We start from the raw sequence: 20,684 nt of genomic DNA, 5'->3' as shown, positions 1-20,684 counted from the left end.
GTCAACTTGCTTGTGCCATTTTAAGTTAGTCGTGAAAGTATATATATATATATAGATATATATATATATATAAGGCACCATGCGGCCAGCTTACCACACGTCACGCACATAGCCTTTCACTAGTTTATCACACCTAATGCTAACGTGCTAGCTAACAGTCAACTTTGGCCTGCGATTACTGCTGCATGCTTTATTTTTTGCACTATTCACAATTTCACATGCTACGGGTTCAGCATGCTAAAAGCACGTATAGTTGTATGCAGGTAGCCTTACTCCCTCTTATACAAAGTAAAAATATCATTGTATTAACGTGTTTCGAAGCGAGTACGTAGATTCAAGGAAAGAGAACCTTTCATTTCAGGCTTACGAAAAGTCGCTGCTGACCAATAGGAGGGTAACTAAAAATGCTGTATTCGTTGCTGTTGCTCCCCTGTACTCCATCTCTCCAGCAAAAACATCTTGGTCAAAATGCGGTGCCCACGAGCGGCACACGCAATATTTAACGCACATGAGCAACCTGTGTACGCATGTCTCTATTTATTATTTTGTATTGGTAAACTGCCACAAGTATTCTACTCAAAATTTCAGACAGTATTGCCGACATAATTATTGTTTGACTGCAAATAAAACCAGCCGTGGTTGCTCAGTGGCGATGGTGTTGGGCTGCTGAGCGGGGTCGAATCCAGGCCATGGCGGCCGCATTTCGATGGGAGCGAAATGCGAAAACACCCTTGTGCTTAGCTTTAGGTGCACGTTAAATAACCCCAGGTGGTCGAAATTTCTGGTGTCCTCCACTACGGCATGCTTCATAATCAGAAAGTGGTTTTGACACGTAAAACCCGTAATTTAATTCAATGACTGCAAATTTCGCCCAAAGTTCACCCAAATGAGTGAATTATTTAGTGAATAAAAATAGCTGCATTGAGTTTGAATCCAGGAATGCATTTTAGGCTGAACCTAAAGCTTTATAAAGAAAAGCAAAGTTGCAGTCTCCTCTCAGTTTATCTTTGCTGATCAACCATGGGCTATAGAAACAGCAGCAACTAGCGGAAGTTCATTGATAGTAACATGAAAAATACTAACTTGAAACCCGTCGTGCGCGAAAAAAGGAAACAACCTTGGAGCACCCTCGCGCTTGAAACCGTCTATCTCACTCTTTCAAACAACATCCTTACTAAGAACTTCCTGCCGATGTCACGTGACAGATTCTGCATGCTGCAGTGTTCAACTCTCTGGCGTAAGGCTATGTGATCCAATTGAAAAGACGAGCTTTAGGTAGCTTTGCAGTGTGTGAACAGTAACCCGTTTGTCCACCTTCTGTGCCCTCCAGTGATGTTTGCCTTTGGGTACTGTCTTCGCCTGCCTTATTGTGTTGGCTGCTTACTTATGCCATTGCGGCATAGCATGTGCACCCAGTGCCAGCGTTCAAGGCATTAGACTCCTTTTAGGACGTGCAGTCAGCAAGCGGTTGTCTCTGTGTTTAATGGGTCACCAAAGGCAAATTATAAGCCGACGTGTCGTATTATAATACCGTTCTAGAAACCTCGTAGCGCTTGTTTTGCGTCACGAAAAGATTTAGTTCACGAGAAAATTGAGTCTGAAGGGTCAGCACACCTTTAACTCACTGCAAATCACCCGCCCCCGAGAGGGGAGTGGTGCCGCTGCATAAGCCATCACCGCTCTTTACTGCCGTCGGTGCGGAAATGGTGCTTGACAGACGGCGCTATCATTTGCTGCGTAAAATGCAAGCGCGCGGTCATGGACAAACTACGCCACGACAGACCGTTGGATTCGCGGCTGTGCCTCATATAGCTCAAATAGGGTGGACAGTTCGGGAATCGGGCGACTTCGCATGGACGTGGCATCCTCTGCTAATTACAATTTGTGTGAGTTTCGTGAGCCAGAAAAACTGGCGCAGCACTGCGCGATAACGAATCTACTGAAACACGAAAGAGCTGGCGGCGCCGAGTGAAGAAAGCGAAACCTCTCAACCGCCCACATTGTTGTCAAGCGTATCTTCGATCAGACCTCTATGCTAAAAAAATTTCCAATAGAACTGGAGAAGCCTCACTTTAGTCTTATAATGTAATCCAATGATCTTTTTATTACGAGTGGTTGAGTACTACAGAGAGAATTATAATGAGGAGTGCCTCCATCATAGGGCTAGTTCTTGAATGTCCCGAGTTAATCTTATTTACAGCGTTTCCTCGACTACGCCATTACTAAAGCTCTGCTCGCGATAATAGTAATGACTAAGGCATTCTCGAGCACTAATCTATTACTTTAGTTTGACCTATCATTTGCCTTCAGTGTCCCTTTGACTCGCTGTTCGTGTCGATAGAGAGAGAGGAGGGAAGAAAGAAATAGAAGCCGCACGCCGCTAATCATATAGTTGTAACTGTATATAGGGGGAAAACTATACGTGCGGATTATGGGCCCGCATACATAAACAGTGAATCAGTGCTTCCATGTTTAAAAGTAAAACAAGAGAGAATAGATGCATTCGCGTGTCCTGAACAAAGCTTTCGATGTGCGTACTCCGCCGAAGAAACACCTCTGAATACCAAATATACCATGCAGCGCCCAAATACTAATCTATAAAATTTGAACTGGCTATGCCTTGACCCAAGACGGGATGACAGTGTGATGTCATTGCCAGAAGGGCCGTCGACATGACGCAAATAACTAGACAAATCTGGCATGTAAGCAGACAATCCCGCCGATGCAACGCAGGACTATGACGATTCAACATCTAAAACAATGGGCGCCTACTCAACGCGCCCCAGAGGCGCTCGACCGACGACTGAATACATCTTGCCGGTCGGAGTACCTTGGCGGCAAGAACATCAGGCACAAGTGGATCCAGCGACACGTCAAGGCTTTCAACAACTGCGTACAATGACCGACAATGACGTTAGCGCCAATAGTTTGTCAAGGGAAAACGCCGCGGTTTCACCCGAAGGGCAAGCCATTGACAGCGATAGCGAGGTTTAGCGTTGTACTTGTCGTACTCCGAAAATGCTCGGATATTACGCGCGTGCAACACATAGGCGCGAGCCAACATGCAAGGCAGCTCCTGCTGGACTGAAGGAACAGCGGGAGCTGAACAACTCCTGTGAGAAGTACGTAATCGCGGTTCGCTGCCAGCTGCAAGAGTACGCTACAAGAGACGAGAAACGAATGCTTATCATGGCGTCATTGTTTTCGTTAAAGAAATACGCCTTTGTACTTCAAACAAACGCAAGGAAGCTAAAGAATCATAAAATATATTTCTAATATGGGTGTACATGTCCTTTTGATGGACTCGTGAATAAATATGTAGGCTGGTTTTATTGCTGCTTCTTCTGAAATTACTACAGAGGAGCTTATCATTTCAGGGAAGATGTCGATAAGTGCTAAGCGTCTTGACAAATGAATTTGAGGATGGCCAAAACGAACTCTGTTTTTTTCCCTATCTAAAAATGTATGTTTTCTAGTTATTACCAGACAATTAGGTTGAGCGCAAACCTGTTATTTACCTGAGGGAATGCCTGCCCACGCAGTAGCTGCATGTCTTCATCATTCAGAAGGCCATTGGAGTTCAGTGTTCCTTGCTGCTTAACGCCTTCGTAGAAGTCGTGTATATAGTACAAGATCACCACCTGCACCGAAAACAAAAAGATGAAAATAGAAAAGTAAAAAAAAAAACGAAAGCAGGACAAGGCCTAATGTGACGGTTCTCCTAACAAATTTCAGTCAGCCAAAAAATTGTCATAGAAATTAGCGCAAATCTTCAGCACCTACATACAATTAACGATCCGGCGCAGTTATCATGGCGAGACTTGCAGTGGTGGTGCATTTTGGATTACGTCTACGTCGTAACATTTGGAGCCGAACATGATGATGATGATGGATGCATTTTATTGTAGTACGGAACAGATATGGCCAAATAGCGCCAAAGCGCCAAACATCGCAGGTATGAACTGCTATCGACATATGTTGCAGGAGCAATTCTGAAGCCGACGCTAGAGAGAGAGGGATAGAGGATGAAACATTTAATCAAATTAAGGAACATCGCAGGGCCCTTCTACGGACCCAGGGCGTGGGTAGACCCCTCAGACCAGGAACCCATGGGCCTCGGCCACCCGGCACGCTCTCACGACAAGATTGAGCCGGTTCTTGAAATTGACTCTACAGACAATGAGGCTTCTCACTGTTGTGCGGCCTGGACAGTCAAGACTCTACAGAGCGAACAGATTTTAGCAGCTCCGTCAGTCCGACAGGAGAGACTCTGACCCAGCCCCAATACAACGCTTTCGTCTTCGCCACCGTTTGTGACAATATTATTATAAGGAACGAAGTATCGGGGGACTCTTCGTTTATATTTGACCACCATGTATTCAATAACCTATACCGAAAGCTGAGTGCAAGAGCATTTCTGCAGTTCGGCCCCTTTGAAAAGCGGCCTACGCGTCTGGAAGTGTGCGCCTGACCTCGAGCTCAGCAGCACAACTCCTTAGCCACTGGACTATTACGAAGGGTGTTAATACGTTTCTTCACATTCATTGCCAGTGTGCTACTTTCATATCGTTTGATCTATGTCATTTCATTTATTGTGGTACCTCAACGGCCCCGGGGAGGGGGTATTACATGATAGATGGGCTGACTTGAAGAAGACAGTGATTCGAGAACAGCCTTGAATTGATGTGGGTCGGAGTGGTGCGCGGCGTTGGCACGCAGCCCACTCGGTTACCTTGCGGTTTTCAAATATAAAGTGAGCGTAGATGGAATGTAGTTTGAGACGGGGGAAGATACACGGCTTTTCTGCACATTGCGGCTGCACTGGTGACGAGTTGGTAATATAAGCTAAATTTGAAGTGGCGAATGATACACATTGTTCCTCTTTAAGGCTATCTAGTGCACGAGGGCGTAAATCAAAACGACTACCTTATGAACCGTGACCTATAAGACAACAGTAGGCACACAGGCACAAAATGCTGGTGGCCAGAAGCTATCCAGTCTGGGCAAGCGCATGAGTCTTTTTTCTGGAGAGGAAAAATGAATTCAAGCAATGGGAACAATCATAGAATGCACTGTCGGAGGAGCATTAACTATACCGTACAACTTTGACCGCATTCTTTCAGGTATATCCGTGAAGGTATGTAGTTTAGCTCGGGTGACATTATGAACGAAATCATTTGTACAGGATTACGCCGTAGCGTGCTTGAAAAGCCTGCACGAAAGAGATAACCTTGTATCATTTTATGTAGTTAAGAGTATTAGTTCATCCCCTTGTCTCCTTTTAGGTAGCTAAGAATATTGTATGTAACCTTGTCATCTTTCATCAGTAAAAATAACACCGCGATGGCTCGAGTGGCACTGACTAACACTCCCAGGGATACGCACACAGAAATACCGTTGAGTGCGGACGTGCGAACAGCCGCCGCCGTATCGCAACTGGTAGTGCAACGGCACGTAATGAGGAGGTTGCGGGTTGAGCTCCCAATGAAGGTAAGTTCTTCTTTCGTCCAGTGTCCATTTTCTCTATTATGCGAAGCATATTACGAGGGCTCAACCCAGCTCCTCAGGCGCGGCGGTGACCATGAAATCACGTGACACCGTGACATCACGACAGAGGAGAAGTGGCTTTGGCTCAACTCTTGCAAGACGGGCTGGGTGGGAATCGAACCAGGGTCTCCGGAGTGTGGGACGGAGACGCTACCACTGAGCCACGAGTACAACGCTTCAAAGCGGTACAAAAGCGCCTCTAGTGAATGCGGTGTTGCCTTAGAAACGCGCTGTTTCTAAGGCGTGCGTCTCTTGCTCAGGCGCACATTTCGTTGCCGCGCCGAACGCTGCTTTGCTCGACGCTCACCGCGTCCAATGCGGGGCGCGTAGTCGCTGCCCTGTAGCCCATTGTCTTACACCCCTTGGCGGGTCGACGGGAACGCTGTCGCGTTCCACTCTTGAAGGCGAAGAAGTAATGCATGAGTTGTTTCTTCGTCTAGCCGAACCAAATATAGCCAAGCAACAGCAGTTCACCAGGCTAAACAGTGGTTCAACAACTAAAATAAAGGCTAGTATGCTTCGCATCCTGGGCTTAACCTTACCTAAGCCACAGCCATTTTTTTAGTTGTGCATTTCAGGTTAATATATTACTAACTTCCCATATGCTCTTCTAAGCTTCAGTTTGTTTTGGCTTCACATATTTAGGAATACTCAAATTTATTTCTGTATTTATCGTCACCTGGGAACCTAGACAGCAGCGCGATATCTTGGTCGGTTCGATGATAGGTTCCGCTTGGACGCCGAAGTATACTATGTTGTTGAGACTTACGCAGTGGTTTGCGAGTAGTATTAAATTAACGATAATGTTGAATATTAGTTGAGCCATAAAGGAGAAAAATCACAGCAGTACGTATAACTGAGGAATGACGCATAGAGGCTGCCTCAACCTTGGCGTCGATGGATGGACCCAAGTGACTCCGTTTGCCTGCGCGTCGCCGTGTCTGATCACGGGGTCACGCGCTAATTGCTTGCCCCAGCCTGCCTCTATTGTCTTTGTGTAGGGCGGCAGCGCACGATGCCTGTGCACCGCTGTTTCGGCTGCTCTTTGAGAGGCAGGCCCTCAGCAGGCCCCATAGCAAATTTTGATTACACGCTGGAAGTTGTTACGTGTCCTCTAGGGAGCGTCCTGCCGCAAAAGATTTTCATATCGGCTCAGTAATAGCCGATGTAGAAATATTTCAGTGCCGCGAACCCAGGATCTCAGCAGGCGAGCTCACTACATAGCGACACTATCTCTGCACTCGCCCTGTCTAGTCTACGCAAGCAAAATTCCTTCCTCGCGTCCTCCCATGCCGGACCTCCAGCATAGCGTGGCACATACGTCACGGTCCCCGCCTTCGCTTTTTTTTTCTTCTCGCTTTCTCTTTCGGTGATGCGCACGTCCCCTGGCGGCGTTGTGCGCGAGCTGTTATCGTTTCGCGCAGTGCCTGATTTTGCAGAAGGACACATGACTAGAGGTATAATCCAGTGTTACACGAATACTGAGGCATAACAAGCGGATCGCAGAGCATGATCGCGCGCCGGAAAACGGTGGAAAATGACATAGTTTCGGTACCTGCGTACGTGACCGCACGAACGTGGGAACAAGCAGATGAAGCGAAAGTACATCTCTCTTGCTACGGTGCGAAGTAAAACAAAAACGCATGCAGACGTTCTGTTTGTGTGATTTATTATTTCTCTAAACTTCAATTCGTCAATTAAAGCAGCAGATCACACAGGTAACAGATGTTGTATTGACTAATTCTCGAAGTCACGTGTCACCACGAGCGACGTAACACTGCGGACGCCAGTACGTAGGCGCAGGTACACGAGTACGTCATCATCTGGCTTGGAGCGTGGCGACCGCGAGGAGAAGGAAAAACAGCGGTCGGTTTGACATTTCAGATCTTTTCACAGCACGTAGAGATGTAATACTTTGCAGGCACGATCGTTATCGCGCAATGTATGCTCCGCGCTTGTCAGCTCGATATGGCCAGACCTGTTGAGCGGCCCTTTAAAAGTGAAGTGAAATTTTTTGGTGCAATGTTGTACGATTCCTTATTCTCTACCTCATCCCTCGCGAGTGCGCGCAGTTGCGGTAGACTCGCTTTCCCCGCATTTCTGGTGCAGTACGATCCCGTCTTGAAGCCTGGCATTATCTTGTAGAAAGGATGTAATACGTTTTGACAATCGCTTACGTTGTTGTTCGTGGCGAAACCTTCCGCTTAGCACATCCTTATTAAAATGACGTAGATCACTTATTCTTCGGCATACAGCCTAAAGACTGCAACTATTTGTTATGCGTAAATGTGAGTGTCAATTATTTGGAGTGAGGGGAGTGTATGTGAGTGGTGACTTGGAAATAAATACAAGCTCGAGTGAGTGTGTACTAAGCCTGCAGCACTATCTGGTAATCGTATTTTTACTTAAACTTTGCCTTCAATGAAATATATTAATAAACAGTTTTATTACAGCAGAACCTTGAATTGAGTCATATGGTGGTCAGTCATTTTTTTCCAAGGTTGGGGCATAAGAATTAAATAAAAGGTTAAGAACACCGGGGCATATTACACACAACACCATGGAAGGTATGCCGTCAAGAAGAGTTAGCCAAGCGGCATTCAGGAGTGTTCACGTGTGGAACATATTTCATTCCTTGCTTCAGCATTGTCGTCAGAAAACGCTTAGAACTGACAAGCTTTCAATATAAAAATCTGTGTAAGAAATCTCCCAGCTGGCAGTCCACTAACCAGAATGCCGCTTTACTTAAGAATGTACGCGTTCAACCAGCAACTTGATTAAAATAAGTTCAGCATATTTATATTGTGGACACCCTTCGGGTGTGCACTAAAATGCAAAATAGCTGGGCTGCTAACTAGAAGGTCTTTTATCATTTTTTTACACCGCAATAAAGCCATTATTCTGCACGTCAGCTTCTTGTGAGGGGCTATTGTTATAGAGTGCATTCTGGTGATAAACTACCTTTCAGTCATACGAAATCTGCCGAAATAACAATTATTTTGTGCAGTATTCCTGCTAGAGTGGCAATGTGTCTGTGCACTATGGCCTGATGGTGTACACTGCACCCATGAAGTTATGAGATTTACCGTGCCACGGGAACCTGCTGACTATGAGACACCTTATACTACAGTGTGGACTCCCCGGATTCATTCAGACGGCATATAGTGGACCTCAATATAAAAATGCAGCGCAAGCTGTATGCACGAAAACGGAGCTCACCTACCCTTCACTTGTGGAAGAGAGCCGAGGCAGCATGGGGTCCGCCCACGGCTACATGGCTTTGCTATGTTAATATGAAGGCTAGGCTATTGACAAATGAAAGTTCGTAGCTTCAAGATAAAATATTGACACGTGCACTTGATTTTTCTTTTCGGGCGGCCGCATTTGACCGCCTAAAAAATGTTATTGCTCAGCGCGGGACGTGTATCGGAAGTTTCTCGAATCTGCTGTCTCTTGTCATCAAAGCTTGTGCAACCTGTTTGAATGTGCGACGCGAATATTGTAAAGCATTCAGGAAAGCATACGTGCATCAGCGATAACTCTGGAACCTTCGATGACTCATTTATGAAAGTCGACGCGCTTTCACACGGCTGACGATCACCGACCATGTTCACCGCTATCGCTGTGCTTTGAGTGCAACTTGACTTTGTGGGCACAAGTTCGCCCAATAAAAATTAGTTTCGTCAGTTACAGATTTGCCGCTGTATTAGTCTGCGTGCCTACTACGTGAGATCTGGTCGAGGTGCTGGTGCGTTCATGTACCGAACGCCCCCGCCAAGCCGTGAGTCAAGCCCTAGCCACTATACCAACACCAACGTCGCCATGGACCAGCGAGCCAACCGCAGGCTGCGAGGACTGCCCCCAGAGCAAGCACTTTTGCCTAAGAATACCAGGAAGTGCACGGCCACGACAACAGCTACAATGACAACCCCAGTGTTGTCAACACCGATCGTTCTGCAGCAACCCAGGGAGTCACCGACATTCAGCAGTTCAACATTCGAGGACCCTGAAAGCTGGCTGGACATGTATGAGAGGGTTGCTACATTTAACAGACGGAATAGCGACGACAAGGTGTGACGTGTCTTTTTTGAATTGGAAAATGCCGCCAGGACGTGGTTAGAGAATCTATAAGCCAAGTTAACGACGGGGTTTTGTTACAGAGCGGCTTACTGCACACATTCACAAGCGTCGCACGCAAAGAGCGAGCCCAAGCTATACTAGAAACCCGAGTGCAAAGAGCGAGCCCGAGCTATTCTAGAAACCCGAGTGCAGCTGCCCAATGAGGCCATCGCGATCTTCAGGGAGGAGATGGGCCCTCTCTTCCGCCGCACCAACCAAAAAATGCCAGAGGAGAAAAAAAGTTTGCTCCTTGTTGTGGGGCGTCAGGCAAGTGCTCGTCGCCGGATTGATACGCAACCCGCCCAAGACTGTTGCTGAATTTTTTTCCGAAGCCACAAGCAATCAGAAGACGGTCGATGCGCGGACAATGAAGTATAACCACTGAAACTCTACAGACTCTGAAGTACTTGGCAGCGACGACATGCGAGAGACAATCAGCTAGAGCTGTCGGTTACAAGCAACTGTAAAACCCCTTTCTAAGGTCACAGCCTCAAGTAGCCTCAGTGAACGACATCGTTAAAGAAGAGGTTAAGCGATCATTGGGGTTAGCAAAGTGCAACTGCCATCGGCACAGTCCCAGCCGGAAGCGATGACACACGCCGGAGTCGCCCGCCACCAGATTGCCCCTCCGCGCCAGCGCCAGGGCCCCATGACGCTGCGACTCCGTCGGCAGACGCTGCCACCGCCGCCGCCGCCAACCCACTCAGCTGTTGGCCAGCGAAACGCCCCGAGGAAGTCAGACATTTAGCGTGCCCCTGACCACAGCTCGCTCTGTTACCATAGCGGAGAAACCGACAATGTGTGCTGCCGATGCCCATACCACGACTTGGGTCTGCGAAGCTTCGTCGTCCACAACTTGTGGAGCGCCCTCGTTACGCCGCCAACTACCACGCCACCACTCAGTGGACTACTCGAAGACCGTCCTGTTCGCCGTCACCAGGCCACTACCTGTCACTGCAGTGCCGACGATACACTGACCCAGCCCGGGGCTGGTGTGCAAGTCAATATCCGGAAAGCTAAAAGCAGCTACCGATGGAGGTTCGGTTGCTGTACGTCGAAATGCCGAAGATCCTCCGCCCACGACGACAACACTTCAGCTCGTTGATGTATTAGCAAGACGACGCCATCCCAACGAAGCCTGAAATTCAAGAATACGCTGACGAAGGACGACCTGATGACGCGACGTTCCAGCCACAGGTAAACACGACACAGCCGTGATCCGACGCCAATACCAAACTGCAACGCAAGACAAAGAACCACTGACCTCGGTGCGCTTCTCGACGGTCATGCAATCACCGCCTTAGTACACCCATGAGCGGACTACTCCGTAATGAGTGGACCCATCACCCCTCAGCTGAAGAAAGTTAAGACAGGGTAGGAAGGCCCTCACATTGGGACTGCTGGAGGACACCTAACTTTGCCGACTGGAATATGTAGGGCAAGGATCACCGTTCATGACTGGACTTTGTTATCCTCCAGCAGTTTTGACGAGACCTCATTCCCGGCATGGACTTCCTGGACCAACATGACACAGTCATCGACCTCAAGTCGAAGCCAATAACGCTGTCGGAACATCAAGCGATACTGCCGGAGCGCTCTCATATTCACCACGCCTTGAGTGTGCTCGAAAATTAAGTGAGCATCCCACCTCATCCAGCGTTATTAGTTCTGAAACACCCGCAGACGTCATTGAGGGTTATCAACGTCTACTGCTCGATTATGAAGTTTGCCTCGCAAGAGGGACCGCTCTACTGCATGGAAGAAAAGTGAAAATGATGTCGACCAACTTGACCAGCCAGGAGGTCAAGCACGTCAACAAGGGCACAACTATCACATACATCGAGGAACTTGTGGGAGCCAGCAATGTGTTTGTGCTCTCGCATTCCACCACATCTACCCCGAAGACCATAGTTCCCGAACCAGACTTCGACATAAATCCAAGGCTCCCCGTGATTCAGCAGCAACCACTCAAAAGTCTTCTCTGACTATACGAAGACTCCTTTTCAGCGTCATCGAGGATTCGACAAACACCAGTTGCTAAAGCATCGCACAATAAGCGAAGAGTGCGCTCGACCACTCTACCAGAGCCCTTACCGAGTTTCGACGCGAGAACGTGAGCCTAAAGGCAACAAGTCGACAAAATGCTGCGCGACGACATCATCCAGCCTTCGACATGCCCGTGGTCATCTGTAAACTAGGTGAAAAAAAGAATGAGACCCTACGTTTCGGCGTCGGTAATCATCGACCGAACAAGGTAACGAAGAAGGACGTATATCCACTCCCATGGAAAGACGATGAATTGGCTCGGCTCTGCTGCGCCAAATCTCGTCGATGGACCTCAAGTTTGGCTACGGGCAAATAGAAGTCGACGAGAGAGATCGCGATATGACCAGCTTCATCATGCCAGGTGGCCTCTTCTATGAGTTCAATATCATGTGATTCGGACTATGCTCGGCGCCTGAAACCTTCCAGCGCGTGATGGACAAGGTGTTAGCAGGATTGAAGTGGCAGACCTCTCTTGTTTACTTGCATGACGTCGTCGTCTGCTCCGGAAGTTGCGACGTTCACCTCAGGCGGCTTGCGACAGTACTAGGGGCCATCAAAACATTAGGGCTCACTCTGAAGCCGGAAAAGTACAGCTTCGCTTTCGATGACTTTATTTTCCTGGGCCACATCATTAGCCAATCCTGAGTCCTCACCGAACCATGGGTCAGCGACCCATGTGTCACAGTGTCAGCAGCTCAAGACACCACCGACAAGGCCACCGGGACTACTACAGCCGATCGAGCCTCCTTGCCAGCAATTTCAGCAAATTGGCATATATTTGTTCGGACCCTTTCCTACGTCAACATCTGGAAATAAGTGGATTGTCGTGGCGATGGACCACGGCACCTGCGGCGCTGAAACAAAAAATCCGCTGAGGGGTAGTGCAGCCGAAGTGGCGAAATTCTTCGTCGAGAACATCCTGCTGCCATATAGTGGCGCAGAAATCATCATCCCCGACAGAAGAACGACCTTTACAGCAGAGCTCACCCAAGCCATCCTGCATTACAGCCAGGCAAACTACCGGGCGACAATTGCCTACCACCCGCAGACGAATGGTCTTACGGAGCACCTGAAAAAGACCCTCGCGCACACGCTAGCAAGGTACGTCGACGTCGATCACAAGACGTGGGATGCGGTCTCGCCGTTCGTAACCTTTGCTTATAACACGGCACTTCAAGATAGCTAAGAAAGTCGTATACCCCCTCCCACGGAAAGATGCATTGGATCGGATCTGCTGCGCTAAATACTTCTCGTCGATGGGTCTCACGTCTGGCAACTCAAATGACGCCGTTCAGGCTGGTTTACGGAAGGAACCCAACGACGATTCTCGACGCCATGCTGCCGCACGTCCCTGTGCGAGAGAATATCGACGTTGCCACCCATCTCCAGCACGTCCAAGGAGCCCGACAGCTCGCCCACCTGCGCATCAGGAATCAGCAGAGGACCGACAGCCGGCACTAAAATCTCCGATGACGATACATGGGACCGTATCTGGGTTTGGATTGCGTCACGCCAGCAAGTACTTAGTGTGAAGCTTTTATGCCGCTAATACGGACCCTACAAGTGACCTTTAAGTGACCTTTTTCGCGGTCCTGTTATATTTGTAGCATCCGGAGGGTGATCTTGAGAGGGGGACAATGACACGTGCACTTGTTGCCTATTTTTAATGACCGTTCTTCGCAGTCTTACAAGTGTTATAGCTTAGCGCAGGACGCGCCGCCATATGTGGGAATTTTCTCGAATGTTTCCGATGGTTCTATCTGCTGTCTATTGTCACCGAAGCTTATGTAATCTGATTGCATGTATGCGCGACGCGAATTGCGTAGAACTTTATGGAAGACATGCGGGCATCAACGATTATTTTGGAACCTTCGACGACTCATGTATAGTCGACGCCAGAAGATCAGATTTCGACAATCGCCGGCCGTATTCGCTGCTGTTGCTGTGATTTGAGTGCAACTTGCTCTTATGGGCACAAGTTCGGCCAATAAGAGTTAGTTTCGTCATTCACAGATTTGCTACTGTATTATTCACTTTCATTACTGATTTCAGCACGGACGCGCAGGCCTGCAGCCAATTCTGAATCCTCAAGTCGATACCGACTTCAGTATTACCGATAAACTTAGTCAACACCTTCAGGTTTCATACTAAAAGGAGTTGCTCAAAGACAGATCCCTACAGAGAAAACAGACGTTTTAAATGCGCAAAACTGCGTGATGTCCGGGGAATTAGCGAGCGGCTTGTGCATCAATGCATACTGTTTTTCAACTCGACCGCGTACACTTAACCTCTTGATGCTTAAGTTGTCGCATTGTAAAGTGTTCGTTCACGTGAACCTCAAACTAAGTACAGGAGAGTCTTTGCATCAGCCAGTATGGGAAGGTGACGGCCGCGTGCAGGGTAGTGAACCGCCTCCTTGAGGCAACGCGGCGGGTTTTAAAGCAGGAAATGGCTTGGCCTACCTGAAGTGTCATCCAGTTTCTGCTGAGGAAACTCTTTGGCGAAAAGGATGGCGTGAAATTTCAGTGCTTACTTTCCTGCTCATAATTACACGTATGGTACGCGACATCTGCGGTTTAGAGTATTCTCAGCTTCTGCCGCTACGGAAGAAGTGGCACTCGCCGGCACTCCCAGGGCTTACTTGTTTCCAGGACTTACATTGGGACATGTGTCTGCTTGGAGTCAGAGTTAAAACCTAGAATCGGTGGCAACCAAATCTCGGTGGGGCTCCTCGCTTTGGGCACTCACGGGCACAGTACAAATGATGCTTTGAAGAGTGATATGGGCTGGACAAGTTTTGAAGTGAGGGCAGCTCACAGTAAAATTGATTATGAAGAACGATTGAGGAATGTGAAAGAAGGTAAATAGGCTGCGGGACTGTTCAAGTATTTATGCAGGAAAAGTAGACTCAGAGTGGAAGAAAAGAACTAGGAAGCTTACCAGCAAATATGCGACCGGCATTTAGGGAACATGGCAACAAGGTTGCTAAACGAAAAGTCGGAGAGGCGGAAACACTCTCCTGGTTGGCGGCAATAGAAAGGAAACATATGAGCAACTACATAACAGGAAAAAAAGAACGATCACGAAAGAAGAAATTCACGATAGCTCTTTTTGAAGCAAGATCAGGATATCATTGACGGCGTGGTTATAAAGCGAGGTACACCTTAAGGAAGAAGCATGTTTTTGCTACGGTTAAGGTGGAAAAACCATACAAGACGTTTTATTAGAGGGGAAAAATATCAACCCAGTGGTCCGTTTACGCTCCTTTGGCATTTTTGAGACCTCAGGTTCAGGCATAGCATGGGGAAAGTATACATGTCCGCAGTAGAGATTAGCAAGCGGCGATTGGAGAATCTGTGGCAGAAAAGTAGGGAGACCAGAAACGAGCCGTACAAAAACAAACCTTCTTGTAGTGGTTGAGAAAGTTTGAAGGTGCGAATGTTTTGTAAATTTAATGTAGACTACAAAAATCGAACATACGTCGGACAGCAGGCAAAATAATGCTTGGTGGCGCAACCCAACGCACCGTTTCAATGGGGACGCTCATAGCATCCATACATGCAGGGATCATTTTGTATACATGAATAAATGAGGAGGAGATAGATATAAGAAAAGCGGGAGATTGAAGGAAAGAGACAGGTTGACGGTAGGTGACTGTGATATATTACAATGAGGATACAAACACCTTGTCCGGTACATAGATGTGAGCTATGAAGGCACCACGCGCACTCATTCCGTCGACAGCACATTTCTCACAGCATTCACACAAAACAGATGTTCTACGGACGGGTGTCTAAGCCCGTCTCATACAAAAGGTTCAGGAGTGATGTTGCGGCACGTTAGGCTTAGTAAATCCGTCTCCACGTTGCCAAAATTTTCTCTTCCGATGCGGGAGAAACGGTCCATAGTAAACTTAAGTCCCCTTTGTCAGCACATGTAGGCAAACACCCGACATTTACTGGGCCGCCGGAAAGCTGTCACTGTAGCTTATAGGTAAATCGCCGCATGCGTAATGTAAATGGCTCCATCTCTCTCTAGCGACAATCTGTATTTTCGCCCGCTATCATTTCTCTTTTGCTGTTGATACTCTTTCTGCAGAATAATGTATAATTTTCCAAAGGTGTAAATTGGCTTCATTGTCTATTGACTTCCTGTGCTTTAGATTTTGATAGCAATAGACAATGGTCCAGGAACCAGTTAAGGATATTTCGCGTTGAATGGACTTCGCAGAACCTGGTCTTTCACCACTGCTGGTGAATACAGCTGGCACACGGGCCAATAAGCTGCCGCAGTTATCGTACTCCTGCTTCCTAATATTTTCTGCCGTACCTAATTTGAACAAGACGTGTTTTCGCACCTTGCTGGTGCTTAGGCGCGTCGCAACGTTACGCCTATACCTACACCCAGCGCGGTTCAGCTAAATGTCGTGACACAGCGTTATCTACTGTCTGCGTTGCACCTGGTGACGAACAATATTGACGGCACTGAGGACTTACCTTAATGGAACTTTTAATAGCAGTGAAGAACAGATTGAACCCTACAGAGACTACCTGCAAGAGAAAAACACCGCGCAACGTTGCCTTGTGAGTGCTGAACTTGGTCATTTGATTTTCTTATTCCTGGCAGTTATATCTTTTGTACAAGCTTCATACCTCGTACGCGGCTTAATGCTAATATGATAAAACTTTCTTTTTTCTGAGCTACTTGTGGCGCTGATTGCGAGCAAAATCGCAGAAGTGCTTTTGTATCGCGAACCTGGTGCTCTCCCTTTTTAGCTGACTTTCAAGGCTGAGTAACCAAAAAGTGCTTTAAAGTGCAAGGTGTTTCGTTGAAGCAACGCACGCCACAAGTCACGAACACTTATGCGCAGGAACGCAAAGCAGTTTCCGTAATTGTCACAATGATGTATGACGTCATTACGGTGCGAATGGCCAGTCTTGAGTGTTCCAAACGCGATTCATAATTACGAGGAAGCTTTTGCTCCGACCCAAATCCGATACCACCTTTTGAAACACATGAATGATGCATAAATCTTTTTCTGAGATATTCATTGAGTCGATTTTAATGAAACGTACTTGTTGCTGTTGATGGACAATTCTGTAATTGTAGCGGCTTTATGAAGCGGTATGCGATATATCCTCAAATTTTTTTCTTAGAAACATTACATTAAATCGGTAACGCAAAAAATTAAAATAGAAGCGCGGAGGTTACAGATCCCGATCTCTGCGCCAAGAAGAGATAGTGCAGTTCTCTAAACTACATCCGCTAGAACAAGTGAGGCGAACTAATATCCTATCTTTATTTATGTCTTGCGGGATCTTGTTACAATGTTTGCAAAGGTTTGCAAAAGCCGGACTCACAAATAGTGGTTTATTTGAGGGCCATGTATAATACATCCGTTTCGTCCGCATTTGTTGTGCTATGAGATCCAGTGAAGAAAATTGTGACATTATTTTTGATTGCTGAGTTGCAGAGTGGAAGCTCGCTCGACAGTATCGTTCTTTAGATTTTTTGATTTTCTACAGTTGGTATAATATCTTTGACGGCCTAAATAAAAGAAATATCAACAAGAATGTTGGATGTTTAAGATTTCAGGATTTTTTCGTAAAGTAAGAGTTTCAAGCCTTGCTAAGAAGGAACTTGGCACACTGAATTCGTTCATAAAGTGTCGCAACAAGCGTCAGTATTGTGTAAGTACAAAAGCAAGCCTAAGCTCTGCAGAGTACATAGCACACCTCGGCTATCGCATTTCTATCAGCGGGGTATAGTTTTGAGATATTCAGTATGTTTAGCCCAGTAAAACTAGGTTCTCTAAGCTTACCGCAAATAGAGGGATGTCTGGTGCATACTTCTTCTTCAGAAACTGTAAAGGCAAGAGGGTGCGGGGACTCGGAAAACACATTCGAGCAAAGCGCTGCATCGAAGCTCTCAATGACTCTCGCTCGTAAATAAAAACCCTAAAATGTGCTAAAGGCATCGGTGAATGATGGAGGAAAAATAATTACTACAACGGGAATGATGCGGCGGCTTTCAAATCTTCTAGTCAATGTGACGGATAATCTAGACGAGCGTGTTAAGACATGGTTTTACTTTCTAAGGAGCTTTTATGCTCGCAGGCAGAAGCTTAGGCTGTAGCTTAAAGGAGGCGTCGTATAAGCGCTTTCCAATCATAGAGCAAGGCCGCCTCCAAGGTCGCGTATATTACGCGCGGCTCAGAACTGTTGCTTGGCTGTTGCCTGGTCTCACCACTGAGAATTTGCCTTTGAGCGTAAGTGTCTGTCAATGCATCCTCCTCACACCCGACGTCTGAGCCTTGCGCGGCGCATCAGTATCAGTTCCGTCCCATTCGGAAAGACTTCTCCGACGAGCGAGACGGGCAGCCGAGAGCGTGGTGTACCTCCTTCCAGACGCGACTAGTGAATTCGCGCTAAGCGCTGAAAGCTTTTTCATTTCTAACTTTCCTTTTTATCCACACTCCTTTTAAGTGCTGTTCAATTCCACCGAAAGGATATCGTGTATCTAGCCGCGTCCATAGACGCTTGCGTACAGCGGACTCCGAAACCACGATGTTAGAAACGTTGACAAATAATATGCCGTGCCACCTGCCGCGATCACCAAAATCCGTATACCGCGGATAATTCAAGCATGTTTTCACACATCTGAGATATACTAAATGGACTTAAACTGACTCTACCGACATGCCTTGCGCAGACTTTCTAGCGGGAGCCTCTCCCCCCCCCCCACCTATCCAAAAAAAGCAAATTGCAGCGCTAAAGGAAGAGAAAAAGTGGTGAGAAGGTTTGAAGTAGCACGCAAACAATAAGAAATGAATAACGCAACGTCAACACTTGCAAAGTGCACATACACATTTTCATCAAGTAGAAATAGAAAAAGAAAGTTGTTGTTTGCGTCCAGTTATTTCTTCTACACTTGCGTGTGTTTTCGCTGGTTTCCGTTTGTAGTCCTTTAGATCACGAGCATGAATTCGCGACTGTGAATGGCTGTCGGTACGCCTGTAGGATTTGCCTAGTCGAGTTCACGGCCGTCTGCGCATGTGTGATTTCGGAGCTACGAGGCCAGGACCGTTTCGAAATCGTTCTATATTGAGTTACGCATGGCGATCAGGAAAACACATCTATCACGGATAAATCAAAGAAGATTTTAGGCATGTAGTGCCCTCTAGGCATAAGGTAGCCTCGCCGCCTGTGGGATTATCTGACTGAGCTATGTCTAACGCTCGGTTGCAATAGTCGGAAGTTCCAATCCCTCTATAAGGGTCTTTGTTGACGGTGGTGAGCTTGAAATTCACCTTCTCCAGTGCACAACATCTGCAGGCTTGAAGTGACGCCTGTCACCAGCAAAAGATGCCGAGAGCGAGTTGGGCTATGGTAATCCAAGCACTACCAAATTAGCAAGGCCCGAAAAGCTTCAACAGGACACTCCCTCATCCTACCAGAATATTTGACTCACTGGTGCAGTATTCAGCCACACCCTCCCAAATGTCTCATTCAATTACCCAATGGCCCTCAGTCCCCAGCAGTTGCGGAGCACCTGACCAAGGGGGGGGGGGGGGGGGGGGTCAGACCTGCAAAGCAGCATAGGGTGCTAAGAATCTCTGGGTCCGGACAGGCCACCAATGGAAACTGACCCTTGCAACGTTTAACAACCGAACCCTCTCGAGTGAGGCTAGCTTAGCAGGCCTCTTTGAGGAACTATCAGACATTGTTTGGGATATCATCGACCTTAGTGAGATTAGAAGAACTGGTGAGGCATACACAGTGCTGAATTACGGACATGTCCTCTGCTATAGAGGCCACCTAGATAAGAAGCAATATCGTAATCTATGAGGACACAGCGGGCAACATTGAGCAATACTACAGCATTAATGAGAGGGTAGCTGTAGTCGCTCTCAAACTTAAGAAGAGGTAGAGATTAATACACTCCAAAATCCAGTCACGATGATGAGGAAGTAGATCAATTTTATGAAAATGTTGAATTAGCGATGAGAAAAGTGCAAACAAGTATAATGTAGCAATGGGCGACTTAAATGCAAAAGTGGGGAAAAAGCAGGCTGGTGAAGAAGCCAATGGCAATTACGGCGTCGATTCTAGGAACGCTAGAGGAGAGATGCTTTTAGATTTCGCGGAAAGGTATAAGCTGGGAATAATGAACACCTTCTTCGGGAAGCGTAGCAACAGAAAATGGACCTGGAAAAGCCCTAATGGGGAAACAATAAATGAAATTGACTTGGTACTTTCTGCTGATCCCAGCATAGTGCAGGATATAGAAAGGATAGTTAAGGTAAAGTGCAGTGATCATACTTTAGTGAGGGCTGGAATTCATCTCGATTTCAAGAGAGAAAGGGCGAAAATAGTCAAGAAGAAACAGGTCAACCTAGAGGCAGTAAGGATAAAACCAGAAAAATTCAGGCTGGTACTTGCCAACAAATATGTAGCCTTAGAACGGAGAGGTGATGATGACATAGAGCTAATGAACGAAACCATAACTAGGTTGGCTTCAGAGGTCGCAATTGAAGTGGGAGACAAGGCACCAAGGCAACCAAGTAACAAAGGACCTAATAAAGAAACGACAAAGAATGAAAGTGCCTAACTCAGGAGATAAGGTAGATTTCACGGAAGTGTCAAAACTGATCAACAAGGCGAAAATAAGGGATATCCGAAACTATAGCCTGAGAAAGACTGAAGAAGCCGTAAAAAATGGACGCAGCCTGAAATAAGGGAGAAATAAATATGGCATACGACAAAAGATCTATGCACTGAAAGAAAGGCAGAGTAATGTCATGAGCAATCTCATAGGTATAGCAAAAGAAGTGGAAGAATTCTATACTCACCTGTACAATACCCAGAGGAGTCAGGATACCTCCATTAGAAACAGTAATGAACAGGATAGAGACACTCCTCCTATAACAAGCGATGAGGTCAGATGGGCCTTGCAAGAGATATGAGGAATAG

At 47.0% G+C, this 20,684-nt stretch overlaps 1 protein-coding gene across 10 annotated transcripts in view; it reads right to left on the bottom strand.

Moving 5' to 3' along the window:
• The window catches only part of LOC135895915 (elastin-like), a 97,097-nt gene that overhangs the window by 6,478 nt on the left and 69,935 nt on the right, over nucleotides 1-20,684 (bottom strand). For 7 of the 10 annotated variants that reach the window (XM_065424163.1, XM_065424162.1, XM_065424156.1 and 4 more), the window contains 3 exons: nucleotides 17,534-17,575; nucleotides 16,209-16,262; nucleotides 3,519-3,641 (listed from right to left, as the gene is read on the bottom strand). In XM_065424163.1, coding sequence (XP_065280235.1) covers nucleotides 3,519-3,641; nucleotides 16,209-16,262; nucleotides 17,534-17,575 — 219 coding nt within the window. The remainder of the gene's footprint in view (nucleotides 1-3,518; nucleotides 3,642-16,208; nucleotides 16,263-17,533; nucleotides 17,576-20,684) is intronic. The other 3 variants (XM_065424158.1, XM_065424160.1, XM_065424161.1) reach the window with 2 other exon arrangements.

This window comes from Dermacentor albipictus, chromosome 2, assembly GCF_038994185.2.
Source record: "Dermacentor albipictus isolate Rhodes 1998 colony chromosome 2, USDA_Dalb.pri_finalv2, whole genome shotgun sequence".
NCBI classification, from domain to species: domain Eukaryota; kingdom Metazoa; phylum Arthropoda; class Arachnida; order Ixodida; family Ixodidae; genus Dermacentor; species Dermacentor albipictus.
This window is presented reverse-complemented; position numbering and strand designations above follow the sequence as displayed.